The sequence below is a fragment of the Myotis daubentonii genome, chromosome 18 (genome assembly GCF_963259705.1).
Source record: "Myotis daubentonii chromosome 18, mMyoDau2.1, whole genome shotgun sequence".
NCBI lineage: Eukaryota > Metazoa > Chordata > Mammalia > Chiroptera > Vespertilionidae > Myotis > Myotis daubentonii.
Window position 1 is genome coordinate 11,043,302 of NC_081857.1, and position 20,458 is coordinate 11,063,759.

The 20,458-nt window shown below is 37.0% G+C and overlaps 1 protein-coding gene and 1 long non-coding RNA gene across 10 annotated transcripts in view; both read left to right on the forward strand.

Moving 5' to 3' along the window:
• The window catches only part of CD55 (CD55 molecule (Cromer blood group)), a 95,616-nt gene extending 85,345 nt beyond the window's left edge, over positions 1-10,271 (forward strand). For 5 of the 7 annotated variants that reach the window (XM_059674934.1, XM_059674936.1, XM_059674938.1 and 2 more), the window contains 2 exons: positions 5,359-6,318; positions 9,098-10,271. In XM_059674934.1, the coding sequence (XP_059530917.1) occupies positions 5,359-6,318; positions 9,098-9,453 (1,316 nt within the window). In that variant the 3' untranslated portion in view covers positions 9,454-10,271. The remainder of the gene's footprint in view (positions 1-5,358; positions 6,319-9,097) is intronic. The other 2 variants (XM_059674940.1, XM_059674941.1) reach the window with 2 other exon arrangements.
• Positions 10,272-13,593: 3,322 nt separating this feature from the next.
• On the forward strand, positions 13,594-20,206 carry LOC132221025 (uncharacterized). Of its 3 annotated transcripts, none has more exons than XR_009449906.1 (3): positions 13,594-15,950; positions 18,449-18,554; positions 19,430-20,206. It is a non-coding gene; the product is annotated as an uncharacterized LOC132221025 (long non-coding RNA). The 3 variants fall into 3 exon arrangements; XR_009449907.1 differs by lacking the exon at positions 13,594-15,950 and adding an exon at positions 15,960-17,837; XR_009449905.1 differs by lacking the exon at positions 13,594-15,950 and having other exon boundaries at positions 17,844-18,554.
• The last annotated feature ends 252 nt before the right edge of the window (positions 20,207-20,458 follow it).

The window sequence follows — 20,458 nt, forward strand, 5'->3', positions numbered from 1 at the left end:
TAGCATTTGTATCCCAAACTCTAAATATACTACCTATTACTTAACAGGTATGTGTAAGCATCCCTCACTGATAATGCTAAATTTAGAAAAATGGTAGGTTTTCATCTTTTTAAATAAAATACTTAACATATTTTTGTCTTACGTATCATAAAAATACAGCTATGTTTTATTAGTTAAAATACATGAAAGTTTTTCCGAATAATTTTTTTTTTCCAGAGCCACCAGAAATTAGCAATGGAATAATTCAAAGGCAACAGAACTCTTATCAATATAGACTTTCCATAGCAGATTAGGCACTACAAAGGCTTCTTCCTAATTGGAGACAACTCATTTATTTTATTGTAAAGTAAGAATTGGCCAAGGAAAATGGAGTGGCCTGAATGCAAAGCTAATCAGTTTACTCTGCTATATTTTTACTGTCTGGTCCACGTATGGGTTCAGAGATTCTATGCACTCCCTGAGAAAGAATTGTTGTACATAAGCATATTTGCATTTTTCTGGGGAGCACAATTTTTCATCAGATTTTCAGAGGGTTTTAAAAAGGAAATTTTATATACTTACATATATGAAAATATATACACATATACATTTATATACATACATATATGCCCCATGTTTTTAGCAAATTAGCTTAAATTTGCTATTGCTATTTTTTTTTAATTTTAAAATTATCCCCATCCCTACCTCCCCCCCTTTTTTGGCAACCATCATTTTGTTCTCTATATCTATTGGTTTGTTTCTGTTTTGTTTATTCATTTGTCTTGTTTTATTTTTCAGATTCCACATATAAGTGAAATCATAGGGCATTTGTCTTTTATTTACTTAGCATAATGTAGGTCCATCCATGCTGTTGCAAATGGCAAGATTTCGTTTTTTTATGGCTAAATAATATTCACACACACACACACACACACACACACACACACACATCACATCTTCTTCATCCATTCACCTATTAATGGACACCTAGGTTGCTTCTATATCTTGGCCATTACTAGTTATGATGCAATAAACATAGAGTTGCATATACCTTTTCAAATTAATGTTTTATTTTTCTTCAGATAAATATTCAAAAATGGAATTGCTGGATCATACGACAGATCTATTTTTAATGGTTTGATGAATCTCCATACTGTTTTCCAAAGTTGCTGCACTAATTTATTTACAATCCTACCAACAGTGCACAAGGGTTCCCTTTTTTCCACTCTTCTCCAGCACTTTTTTCCCCCCAGCACTTGTTATTTGTTGATTTAGTGATGATAGCCATTCTGACCATTGTGAGACAACATCTCATTGTGGTTTTAATTTGTATTTTTCTGATGAACAGTGATGTTGAGCATCATTTTACATGTATGTTGGCGATCTGTATGTTCTCTTTGGAGAAGTTTCTATCTAGGTCCTTTTCCTATTATGTAATTGGATTGTTTGGTTTTTTGGTGTTAGGTTGTATGAGTTTATAATGAATTTTGAATATTAAACCCTTATTGGATGTATCAATTGCTGGTATCTTCTCCCATTCAATGGGTTGTCTGTTGATTTTGTCGATGGTTTCCTTTGCTGTGTGTGCAACATTTTAGTTTGATGTAGTCATATTTGCTTTATTGTTTTGTTTTATTTCCCTTGCCTAAGGAGACATATCCAAAAAAATATTGTTAAGAACGGTGTCAAAAAGTTCACTGCTTACGTTTTGTTCTATAAGTCTTGCAGTTTCAAGTCTTACACATAAATCTTTAATCCATCTTGAGTTTATTTTTGTATATGGTGTAAGAAAGTGGTGCAGTTTTATTATTATTTTTTGCATGTATCTGTTCAGGTTTCCCTATAGCACTATTGAACAGACTGCCTTTACTTTTATTTAGTTTTAATCTTTATTGAAAGTATGACAGATGCCCCCCTTTTTTCCCCTATTGACCTCTTCTAGCCCACCCTGTCCCTCTCCCCAGGCCCTCACCATCCTATTGTCTGTCCATGGGCTATGCATATATGCATACAAGTTCTTTGGTTGATCTTTGCCCATCCACCCACCCTCCCCTGCCTTCCCTCTGAGATTTAACACTCTGTTCCACGCGTCTATGTCTCTGGACCTATACAAAATGAACAGACTGTCTTTAACCAATTGTATATCCTTGCCTCCTTTTTGTAAATTAATTCACCGTATTAATGAGGATTTACTTCTGGGCTCTCCATTTTATTCCATCACTTTATAGGCCAGAAGATATTGTATGGTTATTATAGATTTATAGTATAGTTTTATATCAGAGAGTGTGATACCTCCCACCTTGTTCTTTCTCAAAATTTCTTTGGTTATTTGGGGTCTTTTGTGATTCCATATAAATTTCAAGAGTAGTTGGAAACTCAAACAAATAATAAAAGCACGGAGTCACAAAAAAATGTAAAACATGAAAATACTAGAGAATATGAAGAACAATGACAAGGGTAAATGAATACTGAAAGGATAAATGCAGCATCTTGTGGGGTTTGAATTGTATGTAGAATACAGACATGCGGTAGCAATAAACCAAAAGACAAGAAGGGGTAACTTCAATTTAAAGGTTCCCAGGTTTAAGCAGTCCTGAAAAGTGGTAAAAGAGTTCATCTGCATAATTGACTTATAGTATAATACTGTAATCTCTAGGGTTGTCTTGAAAATAATAATAAAAGAATATAAAAATTACAAACTAACAGAGGAATTATAAGGAATACTTAATCCAAAAAGCAATAAGAACAAAGGAGTGACAAAAGGAAACATAAAATAAGTCCTGGCCACGTAGCTCAGTTGATTAGAGCATCATCCAGATACACCAAGGTTGCAGGTTTGATCCCCAGTCAGGGTACATACACAAATCAACCAATGAATGCATTAATAAGTGCAACAACAAATCTATGTTTCTCTCTCTCTCCTTCTCTTTCTTTCTAAAAAATCAATTTAAAAAGGGAAACATAAAATAAATGGATGGAATAGAATATTGATAGTAATATGTTTGATCTAAACCTAATTGTATCAGTTAATTACATTGTGATTTGACTAATATTGTCAGACTAGATTAATAAAGTAAAATTGAACTATTTGCTATTTATAAGAGCCACAATTTAATGATAAGAATACTGAATAGTTGAAAGGATGGAAAAAATATGCTATGCAAACAATTACCAGAAAATAAAAAGCTGTATAACTCTATTAGTATCCAAGTATACTTTATAATAAAACAGTTAATCACCATAAAGAGATCAGTTCAACAGGAATAGATCACAATCTGAAATCTATGTGCCCTTGGAAAAATAGCTTCAATCTCTATATAGCAGAGATGGGCAGAAAGAAAAAGAGACAAATCCACACAATTATAGTTTGAGAATTCCACATCTTTCTCTCAGTAGGTAACCAAAAATCAGAATATAGAAGACACGACCAACAATTAAACTTTAAAAATAACAGATAAGCGTATTGAACCCCCTAAGTGTTGTTTTTAAATATACATGGAACATTGACAATACGCTGGGCTCTAAAACACCATGCATTTAAGAAGATTGAAATTACTCAGAGCATGCTTTCTGACTCCAGTGGAATTAAATTAGACAATCAAATAAAAAGATAACTAGAAAAGTAACTTCCAGGAAATTTAAACTGCAATACTACAAAGTCCTTTGGATCCAAAATGAGATCTTGGAAGAACAAAATAAATTGTATAGATGTTGGCCTTTAGACGAAAAGTCCATATGAAAACTTTACTTACCCTAATAATAAAACCTATCATTTTCTGAGTGCCTGCCAAGAGCCGTGTTACCTGCTAATGTATTTTACTTGTTATCCCTGGGGGAACTTTGACTGCCAAGGGCCATTTGGATATTGATAACATCATTCATGGGCCACACAAAATTATCAACTTTAAAATTAGCCTGCTATATTTGGTCAAACACTTAATTAACTCACCCCTAAGGCTTTGGCAGGACCAGACCAAATAATTTCCTGAGCCTTATACGGCCTGCAGGCACGAGGTTCCCCACCCCTGAAATAGCATCCTATGCGGTCGGTAAAGGATGTAGAAATACATGACACAACATCTGAGCGCCTAGAGCAGGATGTGTGCCGATGCTGTTGGCAGTAGTAGTGCTGGATGATGTAACACGTGGCTTCAGGGACAGACTGTGTGAAATAACTCACCCAAATTATTTCCCTTATCCCTTACAGTAAGGTGACACAGTCTGCTCTGTTTTTACTCTCATTTTATATGCGAGGAAACCGAAGTTCAGAGGGATTAGAAAACTTGGTCTCTAGGATGCAGTGAAAACAGGCCTAAGCACAATTCAGTTCCGCCTTAAGAGGGCTTTTGCATACACAATCTGGAAAATATTATGCTAAGTGAAATAAGCCAAATGGAGAAAAACACATATCACATGAGCTCACTTATTTGTGGAATCTAATGAACAAAAGGAATTGGCCAACAAAATAAGACTGGGAGCAGGGAAGCTTGGGACAGATTAACATACCTCCATGTGGGGTTAGCGGGACAAGAAGAGATAAACCAAAAACTTATGTAGGTATATGCATAGCCCATGGACACAGGCATAGAGTGGTAAAGACCTGGGGGGAGGGAAGGGTAGGGAGGAGGGGGAAACAGGGTGAGAAAATAGGCGATATCTGTAATACTATCAAAAATTATATTTAAAAGAAAACACAGTTAAATGGTCCTGAAGACCTAAAATTTTACTACGTTGTTATTTGTGATTCTCAGAATAAGATCTTAACTGAAGTTGTGCTTTAGACATGTTAGCTCACCTAAAAGCCAAAGAGGAGCTAATCTGATGTGTGTAAAGTTGGTAGCCAGTACAAGAAGAGAAAAAAGGGGGAGTTATTTTATTCTGACTTTATGTCTTTAAAAAAGAAGTGAAACGAGAGACGTTTCCAAGGTCACTACCATATCCTGCAAGCTGCAGAAAACAGAACTCTGCAATTATCTCTGTTGTGATCATCTCTATTGGTCCAATGTTTGCACCCTGCTATTCTTTGGTCTTGGCATGAGCAAAGGAAGACGATGCAAGAGAGAAAATATCTTTATTTGGGGTGTGTCACAGAATGAGATCACTGCTGACTCGGACTTCTGTTTCCTTTCTTCACACAGAGAACAGTTTCGGTATCGCAGTACTACTTTGGTGTATTTATTGCCTATCGGTATAATTTATGTGGAAGCAAAAACAGTGTAGCATTTTACATCCTTGGGAAATACACGAGACTTGGATGACTAAATGTCATGGTTAGGTGTTTGTGGGGCGAGAAAGAGAAGAGTCATTGAGTTAGCAATGGGTTCCTAAATCTTCAGAGCATTATTTTGCTAATGTGTTAAAAACATTTTTCCTCCACAGAAATTCCTACAACTCCTCAGAAACCCGCCACGACGGATGCTCAAGGCACCAAAGCCCCATCATCACATCAGAAACCCACCACAGTAAAGGTTCCAGCTACCGAGCCCCTACCAGCTCTTCAAAAATCCACCACAGTAAATGTTCCAGGTACAGAGTCCCCGTCAACTCCTCCGAAACCCACCACAGTAAAGGTTCCAGCTACCAAGCCCCCATCAGCTCTTCAAAAACCCACCACAGTAAATGTTCCAGCTACAAAGCCCCCACCAGCTCTTCAAAAACCCACCACAGTAAATGTTCCAGCTACAAAGCCCCCACCAGCTCTTCAAAAACCCACCACAGTAAATGTTCCAGCTACAAAGCCCCCACCAGCTCTTCAAAAACCCACCACAGTAAATGTTCCAGGTACAGAGTCCCCATCAACTCCTCAAAAACACACCATCATAAATGTTCCAGCTACAGAAGCCCCATCAATTCCTCAGAAACCCACCACAGTAAATGTTCCAGCTACAAAGTCCCCACCAACTCTTCAGAATCTCACTACAAGAAATTCTTCAACTACAAAAGCCCTACTAATTCCTCAGAAACCCAACTTGACTGTTCTAGCTATGGATGCCCCACCAACTTCTCAGAAACCTCTCACAGCCAATGATTCAGCCACAATAGCCAAACTATCTCCTGTCTCAAATGTTCTATCTACAGAGACCCAACTAACAGTCCAGACTCTCATGACAAATTCTTCTGCTACACGAGCCACACCAAAACCCCAGAGCTTCACCACAGCAAAAGCTTCCTATACACAGAGTCTCCCAGTAACACAAAAATTCACTACGGTACATGCCCCAATGACTAAGGGTCTCCATACCACACAAAGATTGACATCTGCTCATATTGCAGCCACACCGAATCAAGCTGATTTCACGACACCAAGCACCTCGAAAGGAAGTGGACTCCTTACAACAGGTGAGCTGACACTGCTCTGGTTCCAGAATATATATGGATCTAAAGTGCTATGGTGGCAAATGTCAACTTGACCAGGATTACGTAATTAAATAATCTGGGATCTGTTGTAGTCAGAGTTGTTTTCATACTCATGTTTTGGACTTTCTTCCGAGGCAGAGTTGGATTGTGGTTAGGGCAAATCTTTAAAAAAGGAAACATTTTGCAATGATATAGAAAAAAAGGTGTGCCCCCATAAAAACGATGCTAAGTTAAGGTTGGTGAAGAAATTCTGTTTTCTAGATTAGCGTTAGGAAGTCGTTGAATTTTTCAAGACTCTTCCTCGAACCAAATAGATGCCATCCTTAAAGTTGATTTCTGGGTCTGGTTCATTGACAGAGACCCGTCCCTCAAGCATGCTAAAAGCTCTCTCCAGATTCCCTAGAGTTGCTAATTTGGTAAAGCAGCTCAACAGTGTCTTCTAAGTAATTGAAAACACAGTTCTTTGAATTAGTTCATAATAATGCAGGGCTCTTTAAATAAAGGCACTTGAAGTAGAATGTGCTATAGACTTTAGAACTACCTGTTGAGTGAATACATGAAACCCATTTTACTGATTAATGCTGCTTCAGATCACTAGGATGTCTTCTTGTCCCACGTCTTGCCTAATGTACAGCCATTTTTTAAAAATATATATTTTATTGATTTTTACAGAGAGAAAGGGATAGGGATAGAGAGTTAGAAACATCCATCAGCTGCCTCCTGCACATCCACTCTGGGCATGTGCCCGCAACCAAGGTACATGCCCTTGACCGGAATCGAACCTGGAACCTTTCAGTCCACAGGCCAATGCTCTATCCCCTGAGCCAAACTGGTTAGGGCTGTACAGCCATTTTTTATATGCATTCTTCTCCAATAGGGATACCTATTTTGTTTTATTTTATGTTGTTCCTTGGAAAATCTCAATATAACTGAGCCAAGAGATAATTTTCAAAAACATTATTTTAACATTTTTATTGAAGTCAACACCCATGCAGAAAACATACATGTGTGGCTTAATAACTTTTTTAAAAAAATTGAATTTATTGAGGTGACATTGCTTAATAGGATCATATAGGTTTCAGGTGTGGATTTCTGTTACACGATCTGTATATTGCACTGTGTACCCACTACCCAAAGTCAAATCATGCACCATCATCATACATTAGGCTCCCTTCACCCCACCCCACACCCTTTGATCTGGCAACCACTACACTGCTGTTTGTGTTCATGAGTTTCAGATTTATATCCCACATATGAGTGAAATCATATGGTTCTTAGTTCTTCTGCCTGACTTATTTCACTTAGCACAATATTCTCAAGATTCATGCATGTCATCACAAATGGCAGTATTTCATTTTTTTATGGCTGAGTAGTGTTCCATTGTGTATATGTACCAGATGTTCTTTATTCAATCCTCTATCACAGGACACATTGGCTATCTCTATGATTTGCCTACGGTGAATAACATTGCAATAATATAGGGATGCATACATGTTTTCGAGTTTTTTGGGTATATACCTAGGAGAAGGATTGCTGGGTCATATGGCAGCTCTGGTCTTAATTTTTTGAGGAACTTCCATACTGTTTTCCATAGTGTCTGTACCAGTATACATTCCCACCAGCAGTGAATGAGGGTTCCCTTTCTCCACAACCTCTCCAGCACTTGTTATTACTTATCTTGTTGGTAATAGCCATTCTAAAAGGTGTGAGGTGGCATCTCATTGTAATTTTGATTTTCATTTCTCTAATTGCTAGTGAAGTTGAACATATTTTCATATATCGTTGGCTGTTTGTATGTTTTCTTGGAAGAGGTGTCCATTCAGATCCCCTGCCCATTTATTAATTGGGTTGTTTTTTTGTTTGGTGTTGAGTTTTATGAGTGTTTTTTTTTTAATATATCTTAGATATTAAAACTTTGTTGGAGTTAGTGTTTGCAAATATCTCCCATTTGGTTGGCTACCTCTTTGTTTTGTTGTCTTTTTTTTTTTTTTCCCTGTGCAGAAGCTTTTTAGTTTAACGTAGTCCCATTCATTTATTTTTACATTTACTTCCATAGCCTTTGGGGTCAAGTTCATAAAATGTTCTCTATGACCACGGTCCATAAGTTTGGTACCTATGTTTTCTTCTATGTAATTTATTGGTTCAGATCTTATATTTAGGTATGTGATCCATTTTAAATTAATTTTTGAACATGGGGACAAACTATAATCCAGTTTCATTCTTTTGCATGTGACGTCCAGTTCTCCCAGACCATTGATTGAAGAGAGCAATGTATTAATTATTACAAATGTATTTATTTGAAAGTAATTTTTGCAATGACTCACTCATATTCATTGAAAGGTTTAAATAATAAAGTGATATAGTCATTTAAGTTTTGATAACATCTGCTGAAAAAAAACTTCAGTTTCTGGTAGTTTCTTGATCATAGGATCAGATCAGTAGTTACTATTTAAGCTTTTGAACTTGTTTCTTGTCATCAAATCATATGACCAAATTTACACGGTGTTTGTTTCGGTATTCAGTAACTCTTTATCATGTTTACTGTTTATAATGTTAACTTGATGAATAGATATAGGCACTGGTGTGTATTTTATTTGATTGTTCATAATGTGTAATTGTTTTCGTAAATTTATTTATAATTATTTCTTTTAGTTGTGGAAATCTGAGTTACTTTTGAACTTTCAAGTATAGTTTATATATATATGAAATTTGTAGCAAATAAATGAATTTAGTAATTTTTTTAAATTTTCTTCTTCTTTAGGGAATACCATCATTGCAACTGGTAAGTCTGACTCCTTGACAGTTCAAAGAAATTGTCATCACTGTAGGTACCGATGTTTCTGGAAGAGAATATTGTGTTATAACTGTCGTAGGTATACTGTTAAAAGGCTGTGTTCATGGATGCCAAAGAGAAAACAGGTAAATGTATTTCGTGATTATGTTTCGTGGACACCATTAAGTGTTTGGTATGTTTCTAAGTACTCTTCCCAACCATGTTCTTGTTCCAAAGTAATATTAGGAAAACGTCAAATCATTGGGCCGCGCAATCAAGGATTATTATATGCCTATTGTTTTAATTCTAGGGGCCGAAGAATGACAAGAAAATATAGTTATTAATACAGGTTCTATCCTCAAGTATTTTACAATTAATCAGAGATGACTTCTTGTTTTTTTTTAATCTTTATTGTTGAAAGTATTACGTATGTCCCCTTTCCCCTCCACTGACTCCTTCAAGAAATTACTTCTTGACCATTTCTAGATTTCTGTCTTACCCTTAAATAAAACAAAGAGTGCTACCTTTGATTATATGTTCTTTCTTTTCCCTTCTCTATGAGTGATTGAAAGCAAAATTATTTTTTTAAAAATATTCTGTTGCTTTAGTCATGAGGCCAAAAACAACTGTGTTGCAATTTATTTTTGCATTTGGTCCAGTCCTTTATTTTATCCATAAATATATTATTTAATGTTATATATTAACAATAAGATTAATAAACTTCCAAAGATACTAAGAGAAATGTTTAAGAAGCAATAGTTAAATTTGCATATTGATAAGTAACATTCAATAGAAAATACACTCTTATAAAAAAGTGTATATTTTAAAATTATGTCCTAATAATCTGGAGTCTTCTGTCTTATGTATGTATGAATTAGCCAAGGGACTATAAAGCTGAAAACAGGTATTGTGAAATTGTTTTTAAAAAAATTATTTATGACAGTTCTTTTATATTTTGAATAAATGTCTCCTAAAGTTTAAAACTAAAAGATTTGTTTTAAAAGATTCTGTCAGAATTCAATTTGTTCATTTTATATTTTAAATAGAAATAAAATGTATTATAAATGAATATTTTATGATTTCATGTTGACAACAGTGATGTGTTTAATAGATGAGGTATTTTTCACCTGCTCACTATTGTTCAATAAAGATTTGAAATGCTTATTATTTTCTCTTGAAATTCTTAAAATATATATTATGTGATTTTCCAGAAAGCTTTTTTTAGAGTTAGTTGTAATTCTAAATTATCCTCAAAAATAAAGAGGAATTTCTTCTCTTTTAAATCAGACATATAGTAATATTTTTATTTGTGATTCTATACTTGTAAAATATAGACCTGAAAATTCTTTTTTATTAGAGTGGCATTTTTTTTTAAATCACTGTTTTCTTATTTTTCAATTGCAGTTGACATATAATATTATATTAGTTTCAGGTATACAACCAGTAATTAGATATTATATAACTTACTAAGTTATCACCTTGATAAATCTAGTACTCATCTGACAACATGCATAGTTATTACAATATTATTGACTTTACTGACTATTCTGTAACTACCAATTTATACTATTCAGTCACTTCACCTTTTTATCCATTTCTCCAAACCCTCCCCCTCCCATCTGGCAACTATCAAAATGTTCTCTGTATCTATGAGTCTGTTTCTCTTCTGCTTGTTCATTTGTTTAGTTGGGTCTTTTTTTAGATTCTATATATAAGTGAAATCATATGGCATTCATCTTCATTTGATTTATTTCACTCAGCACAATGGCAAGATTTCATTCTTTTATATGGCTAAGTCATATCCCACTTCTTTAGTTATTCATCTATTGATGGACACTTAGTTTGCTTACACATCTTGGTTATTGTAAATAATGCTGTAATGAACACAGGGATGTATATGTCTTCTTCATTTAGTATTTTGGGTTTCTTTGGATAAATATCCAGACATGGAATTACTGGGTCTTTCTTTGTTTTTTTTTTGTTATATAGCCTATGTTTTAAAATCTATTTTGCCTAATATAATTATTGCTACCCCAGATTTTTTGTTTGTTTCCATTTTTATAAAATATTTTTTCTATCCCTTTACTTTCAGTCTGTCTGCATCATAAGGATCTTGTTTTGTTATTCATTCAGCATTCATATGTCTTTTATTGGAGCATTTAAACCATTTGCATTTAAAGTAATTGTTGATAGATATGTATTTATTGCCATTTTAGTCTTTATATTTTTATCTTTTTTCTTCTTAAAGAAAACCCTTTAAGATTTCTTGTAATATGGGTTTGGTGGTGGGGAACTCCTTTAGCTTTTTCTTGTTTGGGAAACTCATTATATATCCTTCAATTCTAAATGGTTACTTTACTGGGTAGCGTAATCTTATCAGTAGGTCCTTGCTTTTCATCACTTAGAATATTTCTTGCCAATATCTTTTGGCCTTAAAGTTTCTGTTGAGTAATCAGCTGACAGTATCATAGGAGTGACCTTGTAGATAACTAACTGCTTTTCTCTTGCTGCTTTTAAGATTCTCTCTTTGTTCCTAACCTTTTGCATTTTATAGCTGTACTAGAGGCTCAGTGCACGAGATTTGTGCACTGGTGTGTGTGTGTTGCAGGGGGTGTCCCCTCAACCCAGCCTGTGTTCTCTCAGGAACCCTTGGGGGATGTCCACCTGCTGGCTGAGACCCACTCCCCCAAGGAGTCCTTAGCACTGCCGCGGAGGTGGGAGAGGCTTCCACCATTACCACTGTGCTCACCAGCCGTGAGCCTGGCTTCTGGCTGAGCGGAGCTCCCCCTGTGGGAGTGCACTGACCACCAAGGGACAGCTCCTGCATTAAGCATCCGCCCCCTGGTGGTCAGTGCACATCATAGTGACTGGTTGTTCTGCCGTTCAATCGATTGCATATTAGGGTTTTATTATATAGGACTAGGGGCCTGGTGCACGAAATTCGTGCACTGGGTGTGTGTGTGTGTGTGTGGGGGGGGAGTGTCCCTCAGCCCAGCCTGCCCCCTCTCACATACTGGGAGCTCTCAAGCGTTGACCCCCATCACCCTCCATTCGCAGGATCGGCCCCTTGCCCAGGCCTGACGCCTCTGATAGAGGCCTGGGCAGGGGACCCTCATTTCCCCCCATCACTGGTTCTGCCCCCAGCCCAGGCCTGATGCCTCTGGCCCAGGCGTCAGGCCTGGGCAGGGGACCCCCAGACCGCTCCGATTGCTGGCTCTGCCCCTTGCCCAGGCCTGATGCCTCGGCCAGAGGCGTAGACCCCCATCACCCTCCGATCGCCTGATCGGCCCCTTGCCCAGGCCTGACGCCTCCGCCAGAGGTGTCAGGCTTGGACAGGGGACCCCCATTTCCCCCGATCACTGGCTCTGACCCCCGCCCAGGCCTGAGGCCTCTGGCCCAGGAATCATGCCTGGGCAGGAGACCCCCATCTCCCTCTAATTGCTTGCTCCACCCCCCGCCCAAGCCTGACACCTCTGACCCAGGCTTCAGGCCTGGGCAAGGGGACCATCATATCCCACCAATCCCCGGCTCCGCCCCCCACCCAGGCCTGATGCCTCAGCCAGAGGAGTTGACCCTCATCACCCTCCTATCACCAATCACCGGATCGGCCCCTTGACCAGGCCTGAGGCCTCCGGCAGAGGTGTCAGGCCTGGGCAGGGGATCCCCAGCTCCCCGCGGTTGCAGGCTCTGCCCCTGCCCAGGCCTAACGCCTCTGGCCGAGGCATTAGGCCTGGGCAGGGGACTCCCAGCTCCCGCGATCTCCCGCTCTGCCCCTGCCCAGGCCTAACACCTCTGGCCGAGGCATTAGGCCTGGGCAGGGGACCCCCAGCTCCCCGCGGTTGCAGGCTCTGCCCCTGCCCAGGCCTAACGCCTCTGGCCAAGGCATTAGGCCTGGGCAGGGGACTCCCAGCTCCCCGCGATCTCCCGCTCTGCCCCTGCCCAGGCCTAATGCCTCTTGCCGAGGCATTAGGCCTGGGCAGGGGACCCCCAGCTCCCCGTGGTTGCAGGCTCTGCCCCTTCCCAGGTCTAACGCCTCTGGCCTAGGCGTCCGGCACGGGCAGTGGGGACCCGCAGCTGCAGCGGCCCCGCGATAGTGGGCTCCGCTTTAGGCCCAGGCAAGGGAACCCTAGCTCCCGGGACTGCCAGCTTCGACTGTACCCAGCTCCCATTGCTGGCTCCACCCCTACTTCCTGCTATCACTGGCCAAGGCGGCAAAGGCGCCTGATTCTCCGATCATGGCCCTAGGGCTGCCTTTGCCCTGCCCCTCAGCTCTTAGCTCCCCCCTGGGTTTCCGATCACTGTCAGTGGCAGGGGGCTTCTTCCTGCTTTCCCTTTCGCTTCCCTGCATTGTGCCTACATATGCAAATTAGCCGCCATCTTTTAACTGCCATCTTAGTTGGCAGTTAATTTGCATATAGCCCTGATTAGCCGATGAAAAGGGTAGCGCCGTACGCCAATTACCATTTTTCTCTTTTATTAGTGTAGATAGTATTCCATTGTGTAGATGTACCACAGCTTGTTTATCCACTCATCTACTTATGGGCACTTGAGCTATTTCCTGATATTAGCTATTGTAAGTAGTGCTGCTATGAACATAGGTGTATATATATTCTTTCTGATTGGTGTTTCTGGTTTCATAGGCTATATTCCTAGGAGTGGGATCACTGGGTCAAAGTAGAGTTCCATTGTTAATTTTTGGAGAAAACTCCATACTGTTTTCCACAGTGGCTGCACCAGTCTGCATTCCCACCAGCAGTGTACTAGGGTTCCCTTTTTATTGTGTCTTTACACCTTTTTACGCATGACAAACTTAAATCCCATTATAAAGTGACTTCAATTATCTACTTGTTATTCAAACTTAAGAAGTCAGATAATCATATAACTTTTCAGTGATCTTTTTGGTCTGGAAAGGAAAGTGTATGGATTTTTCTTAACATTTTTGAAGAAATACAGACGCACAGAAAATCCAGTGATAATAGCAAGATGTTGCTGAGTAAGGTGTGTTGAAACCTGACTTATAAATCTGAAAATTTAAGGTTTACTGAAGCATATTCTTTTCTCTTCTGCAAAAGTCTCTTTCCAGTGTGACTTCACTTTTCCACAATTTCAGTCCCTTTATTCTGTTACATAAAATGAGATTAAAAGCAAGAACTGAATCTATCTACAACTTTCTTATATTTTAGAGCATAAGGAATACATTTCTACTTTATTAGATGTAAGTTGGACCTTTTGAAGTGACTGGGTGAACCCATATTTCTTCAGAAAAGGAGACTAGTATCATTTCATTAATACAAGATCTTGTAGGTAGAATTCTGATTTGGATTTTTCAAAACTAAAGATGATACTCTGTATATTGCTTCCATTTGTTCATCTGCAAAAAATAATGTCATTTTATACAATTTAATAAATATTTATAAGCACTTTCTACTCTTTTCCAAGCGCTGTGCTAGTTATTGGAGCTGATCAAATGAGATAACAGGTGGCAAACTGCTTTGCAACATTTTAAACAGTGTAAAAATATTTCTACTTCCAGGGACATTACTGAAACACTACCTTTTCTGGGAGAAAGTCATTTTTAAAGTTAGGTAATTTTTCTACCTCAGAGCTCTTCAATTAATGACTAGGAACACTGGAATCACAATCATAATTTTATTAATAATCCATAGTTTCATTTATCCCAAGTTGCATAAATATTAAATTGATTCGGATTCACCTTTGGGATAGTTTTCTGTAAGTACCAAGTAGATTTTAACATCATAAATTATTGACATTATACTTAAATTTTTTTTCTTCTTTCTAATTTGTGAGATAATACTCCATTGTCAATTTATGAAGCAATCATTTATGTATATTTGTTTCTCAAACTTCTGTATTTTGCTCTAGTTTTTTGTTAAGCCATCAACCTTCACATAATTTCTTCAAGAATTACATATATGTACTAATTCGAGTTCTAGAAATAGGCTTTTACTTCCATCATCTAGCTATTTTGGATCACTCTTAAATTTCTATATTCATTTATCATTCAAATTGAAAATGGAGGTTTTTGTTACATTTGAAAATAATGGGGTTAATGAAATGCGGTGAAGGGGGGGAAAAAACCCTCAAAAAATGTTGAGGAGCCATGATTTATTTTATGAAAATGATATAGTGCTAGGGCATAAGTTAAAGCAATTGACTGAGTAAAGTACTATACAAACTTACCTGTGCTGGAAATAGCTGTTGTTTCTTTTGTTTTGTTTGTTTTTTAAATAATTTGTCCACATGGCAGTGCAATTGTGTGATATCTATATATAGCTGATGTGGAACCAGATACACTCATTAGATACATTAGCTTCAGTTTGCTTTTCTAGTATCATCTCTAGTTTCCTTTGTAGTACAGATCAGAAGAGTAGAGTTCAAGGACATTGGAGGGTGGAGTGGGGAGGAAATGCATATATGAAAGATCAATGGTCAAATCATTTAAGTTAAGCATGATAGGGTTAAAATACTTAATCTTCTCAAACCTATCAAACTAATTTTATTTCATCATTATAATACTTTATTTTTAATATTTTATTTCTTTTTTCTTTGAAAGAAAACAGAACAAAGGGTAAATAATATGCAATTTTTACTCTCAAATTTGTGACATACAGAAGCCATATGCAAAACCATAATTTCTGTCTTCTATATTTTCTTTAATTTGCCTCATATTATCCTTATGAAATTACACTGTATATATAATTGCTTATGTGTCTATTAACTGTGTTACCATATTTTTCCCCTCTCAAGGACTTACTGTTGGTGCAGTAATAATTGCTATCATAAGTCTAACCAAAATTTTCGGGGACTATAGAAGATCAGGGTGAGCAGAAATTCTGATGGCTTAAAACATTTGCTCTTTGCTTCTTTCCGGTAAAACTTGATATTTTATCATGAATAGATAATTTTCCTCACTTAATTGTCTTTTTAGACATGCTATCTCTTTATCCCTTTTGTCTAGAATCCCTACCTTGCATAAGCAGACTTCGTGTCTTTTTAAAAAATGTCTCAATATATTGAAAAACATTAACAACATTTCAAAGGAAAATGGTTTGAAAGCCAAAGTCTCACTTTGCAGTCTATTAATCAATTTACCCTTAGTATAATTTATGGTAGCATATGTGTGTTGCACAAAACCAAAGAAATCTAGGGGCAAAAAAGCCAACCTCTAACATATTGTTAAATCGCCTGTAATTAGGCCTGTCTTTGAGTTGCATTTATTGATGCATGCCAGTCTAGCCAAAGAGGACAGGCTCTGGCATCTGACTGCGTGGTTCCATCCTGTGTGTCTACTGTTCATGCGCCGTGTCACTGTAAGCAACTTAACCTCTCCGTGCCTCAGTTTTCTCATCTGTAAAATGGAAGAAATAGAAAACATACCTTATGGGATTGTAGTAAGGATCAAATGAGTTTCCACCTGTAAAGAAGTTAGACCATCACTTGGCATATAGGAGGCCTTCAGATGGTAAAATAGTAACACATAGGGGAAAAAACAGTCTGATTTGAAACATCTGATCTGCCTTGAACATTCATATATTAAGTCTATTGCCATGGTTGGCTCTGGCATTTTCTGCGGACAAACAGAAGATTACTTAAATTGACCCTCTTCTGGCCCTCTGGGCAGAGGAAACATCATGCACAAAGGCATGTCTGAGAAACAGAAGGCTTTTATCGCATTCATCCTTATAAACACGCATGACACCTTAAAAACATAAAAATAAATAAATAAATAAATAAATTGACCCTCTTCTGTTATCTTGTAGATTTTATTGTTCAGAAAACTAATTATGGAGTTCATATAAACTCTTGAGTCATTTCTATACTTCCCTAATGGCTCCATTTTCATTAATTAATTAAGAACAACTATATTTACGCTGTTACTAAATTGCCCATCTTAATTCTTTGACGGATGTGAGCTATCTACTTTTTGCCCCACTTAACACTTTCCTTTCTCCTGAAATTAACAAATATTGTTAAGTAGTATAGTTAAGCCTATTATAAGCCTATTATAAGTATGAACATTCTTTAAATCACTAAATTGTTCAGTATTTTAGCCAAATACTAGACCATTAGGTCCTGGATTTTTAAAATAGATTTTCCTGTTAATAAAGTGGTCTTGAGGCTATAATACTACATGTCGTAAAATACAGCGTTCTCTTCAAATTTTGCAGGAACTTTTTAAGAATGGGCTTTAAAGCCCAGCCCAAAACAAGTCTAAGTCGTTAAAATAGTTGATCATGCAGATGCCCCAGCAAAACTACTCTGGAAAAAAAGTAAACCACCCACCTTATGCTCTTCCTTACATTTGTTCCATCTCTTCTGTTGGGTTGCAGTGGTTCTCAACCTTCCTATTGCTGCGACCCTTTAATACAGTTCCTCATGTTGTGGTGACCCCCAACCATAAAATTATTTTCGTTGCTACTTCATAACTGTCATTTTGCTACTGGTATGAATCGTAATGTAAATATCTGCTATGCAGGGTGTATTTTCATTGTTACAAATGGAACATAATTAAAGCATAGTGATTGATCACAAAAACAATATGTAATTATATATGTGTTTTCTGATGGTCTTAGGCGACCCCCGTGAAAGGGTCGTTCGACCCCCAGAGGGGTTGCGACCCACAGGTTGAGAACCGCTGGAGAGCATTCCCAGTTTACCTTCCAGAGCCAGTGCTTTGGGGCTCTGCAGACGAGATAGGTGGAAAGTGGTGAGTTTACAAGTTGCTAGCTCTTAGCTGTCATCAGTTTCTTTACTTTGGCAAAGTAATCGGCCATGATATTTTTGATTGGATGAAAAGTGTTGAACCACAGAAGGAGGGAATATTTGTTTCCCTAATTTCTCTATTTCCAAATAAGAGGAAATTCAGGCAAAAACCCCTAAGAAAGAATTTGCCTTTTTTTTTTTTAATGTGCCCTATAATAACACTCTACTTGCCTTATTGGAGAAGTAAAAGCTGTTGAGAGTAAGAGCTAACTTTATTCATTCCTGGTTATTCTCCTAATTCATATCACTTTTAAAACTTTCATACCTATTTAATTAAAAATTGGATCTTCATGAGGACAGGGCAAAGAGTTCATGAGTCTGAAGGTGCTAGTGGACCTTTACCTGATGATCTCTGTGTTTGCCTATGAAAGATTTTCCGATGGTCTTAGGCGACCCCTGTGAAAAGGTAGTTCGACCCAACACTTTTAGAAGTGTTGGGTTTGTATGATAAATTCGAGCTCAAAAGGATGTGGCTGTAAGCAACTGCTGGTACTACTTTTTGATTCAGGTTAGAATTATATAATTCAATTAGTGTTTTCCCTCTCTACTATTCAGCTCTTATTACATCCAGGAGAACAACAAAGCACTCAATGTTATGTTTCATAATTTAACAGAGACTGGTGATGACTCAGAAGTATGGCCTTCTGGTAAATTATAAAAGGTACCTAGTTCTATAAAATCACATTTCTTGCAAAATGTCCATCAACACTGTTGTCTCAGGGTGTGTCTGATGCTGTTCAAAGATAATAGAGGCTTTCACCTCTATTATTGTCGGAACTTTCTCTTTTTGTGAAGGATTGACTAACATTACTAACATTGAATCTCTCATTAGTATGACATGTCATCAGTTCTTGACACTTCTGCAATATGCTCATCATCTCATTCTGTGTTTTGCACTCAGTGTATTGTAATGATTTGATGCTAGCAATGACATAAATATTTTGGGGGGGAAAAACAAAAGGTTGATACATTAGGTCTACAAATAAGAATGCCTTTATTCTAACTATTTGTATCATGAGATGATTGGCTTATATTGTATTTGTTTCTCTTTTTTTGCTTGGTGGCTTTCAGAGTCTCCAGTGTTTAGGAAATATTAAAATTTGATGTACGGTATATTTTATAAGTCCTATTTATGGATCTTATAAGATATCTCTTTTATGTTGTCACAGGAAATGGTTACACAAAAATAACTTCATGTTAACATATCTGTGAAACTTTCTAGGTGTCTTTTTCTTGGATGAAACTTTCCTCTATTTCACATGTAGTAGTCAAGGGGTTCTCATTGACTTTTAATCTGAAAGTATCTCAATTGACCAGCTAATCTCAGAAACTATTTTAGTTGATGTTGCCATAGTTACTATACTCTAGCTCCACAGTGGCTGAGGTTGTCTACACTGTATAATTTTGCATTGTTTGACACCCCAAATTAGCCAATTAATTCTTCTTCATGCTTTATCATATCATAACTTAACATTGCATGTTTATCACCAATAAGTCAAATTACTTTGATTTTAACTTTTTATTTTTAACTTTCAGGACACACATTTATGACATTGACAGTTTTGCTTATGATGCTGGTAGCCATTGGCTACCTGACTTAGCCAAAGAAGAGATAAGAAGAAAGTGCATACAAGTACACAGAATATTCTAGTTTTTATACGTTTCTGGAAGCATGGACACAATATATGCAGTAGTGTTCTTCATCTTGCACATTATCAGTGTCTCTCATGTGCATAAGAATGTCAATAAAGCTAGAAGAAAAGACTCTGTCCTGGAATCGCATTCTCAACATTTCTAAGCCTCTTGAAAATAGGACAACTCACAAGACTGAGAGTGATTACGTTTCTAAAAGTGTAGAGATTTGTGAGCATGAAGAAAAGGAAATGTTATTTTTCCCATTAGATTTGTAATGTTATTTTTACTTACAAAAAATATGTACAAAATTAAATACATTAATTGGATATTGAAAACAAATGAAAAAAATATTGCCCAGTCTCTTGAGGAAAATTGCCAAAGAGAGATGAACCACATTATAAAGTGACCCTTCTTGACTCTAAGGCGTTTTTATCTTTCCTTATTCCACTAAAATGAGTTTGAATGGGTTGGCAAATGTTTTAAATGAAAAACATGTTAATGACTCAGTGTCAAGTTTCTTGGATTTAGTTGGTGGCAAAGAAGAAGCATAGAAGGAAGAAATAATTATTTCTTTGCCACATAAGTACACATAATTAACAAGAATTTAGCTCCTTACTTTTAAGATGGATTAGTGACAATTTTAATTTTATTCTTCGGACAGTCTTTTTTTTTTTTTTTGTAAAAGGATCCTGGGAAAGGGTGAAAGGATGAAAGGTGTCTTTTTATTAACTTAATGTCTTTAAAAGTATCCAGAAATATTATAAGATTAACATAAAAAAGGTTCTATATTTCTGAAATGATTCTAAATTATACATCGTATTTTTGTGATATTAAGATTATTTATTTATATTAGTGAACACACTGGATTTACATGTATAACAAAAGACGTTCAAAAGGATATGTAAAGAAAAATTTATTTTCCCTAAATGA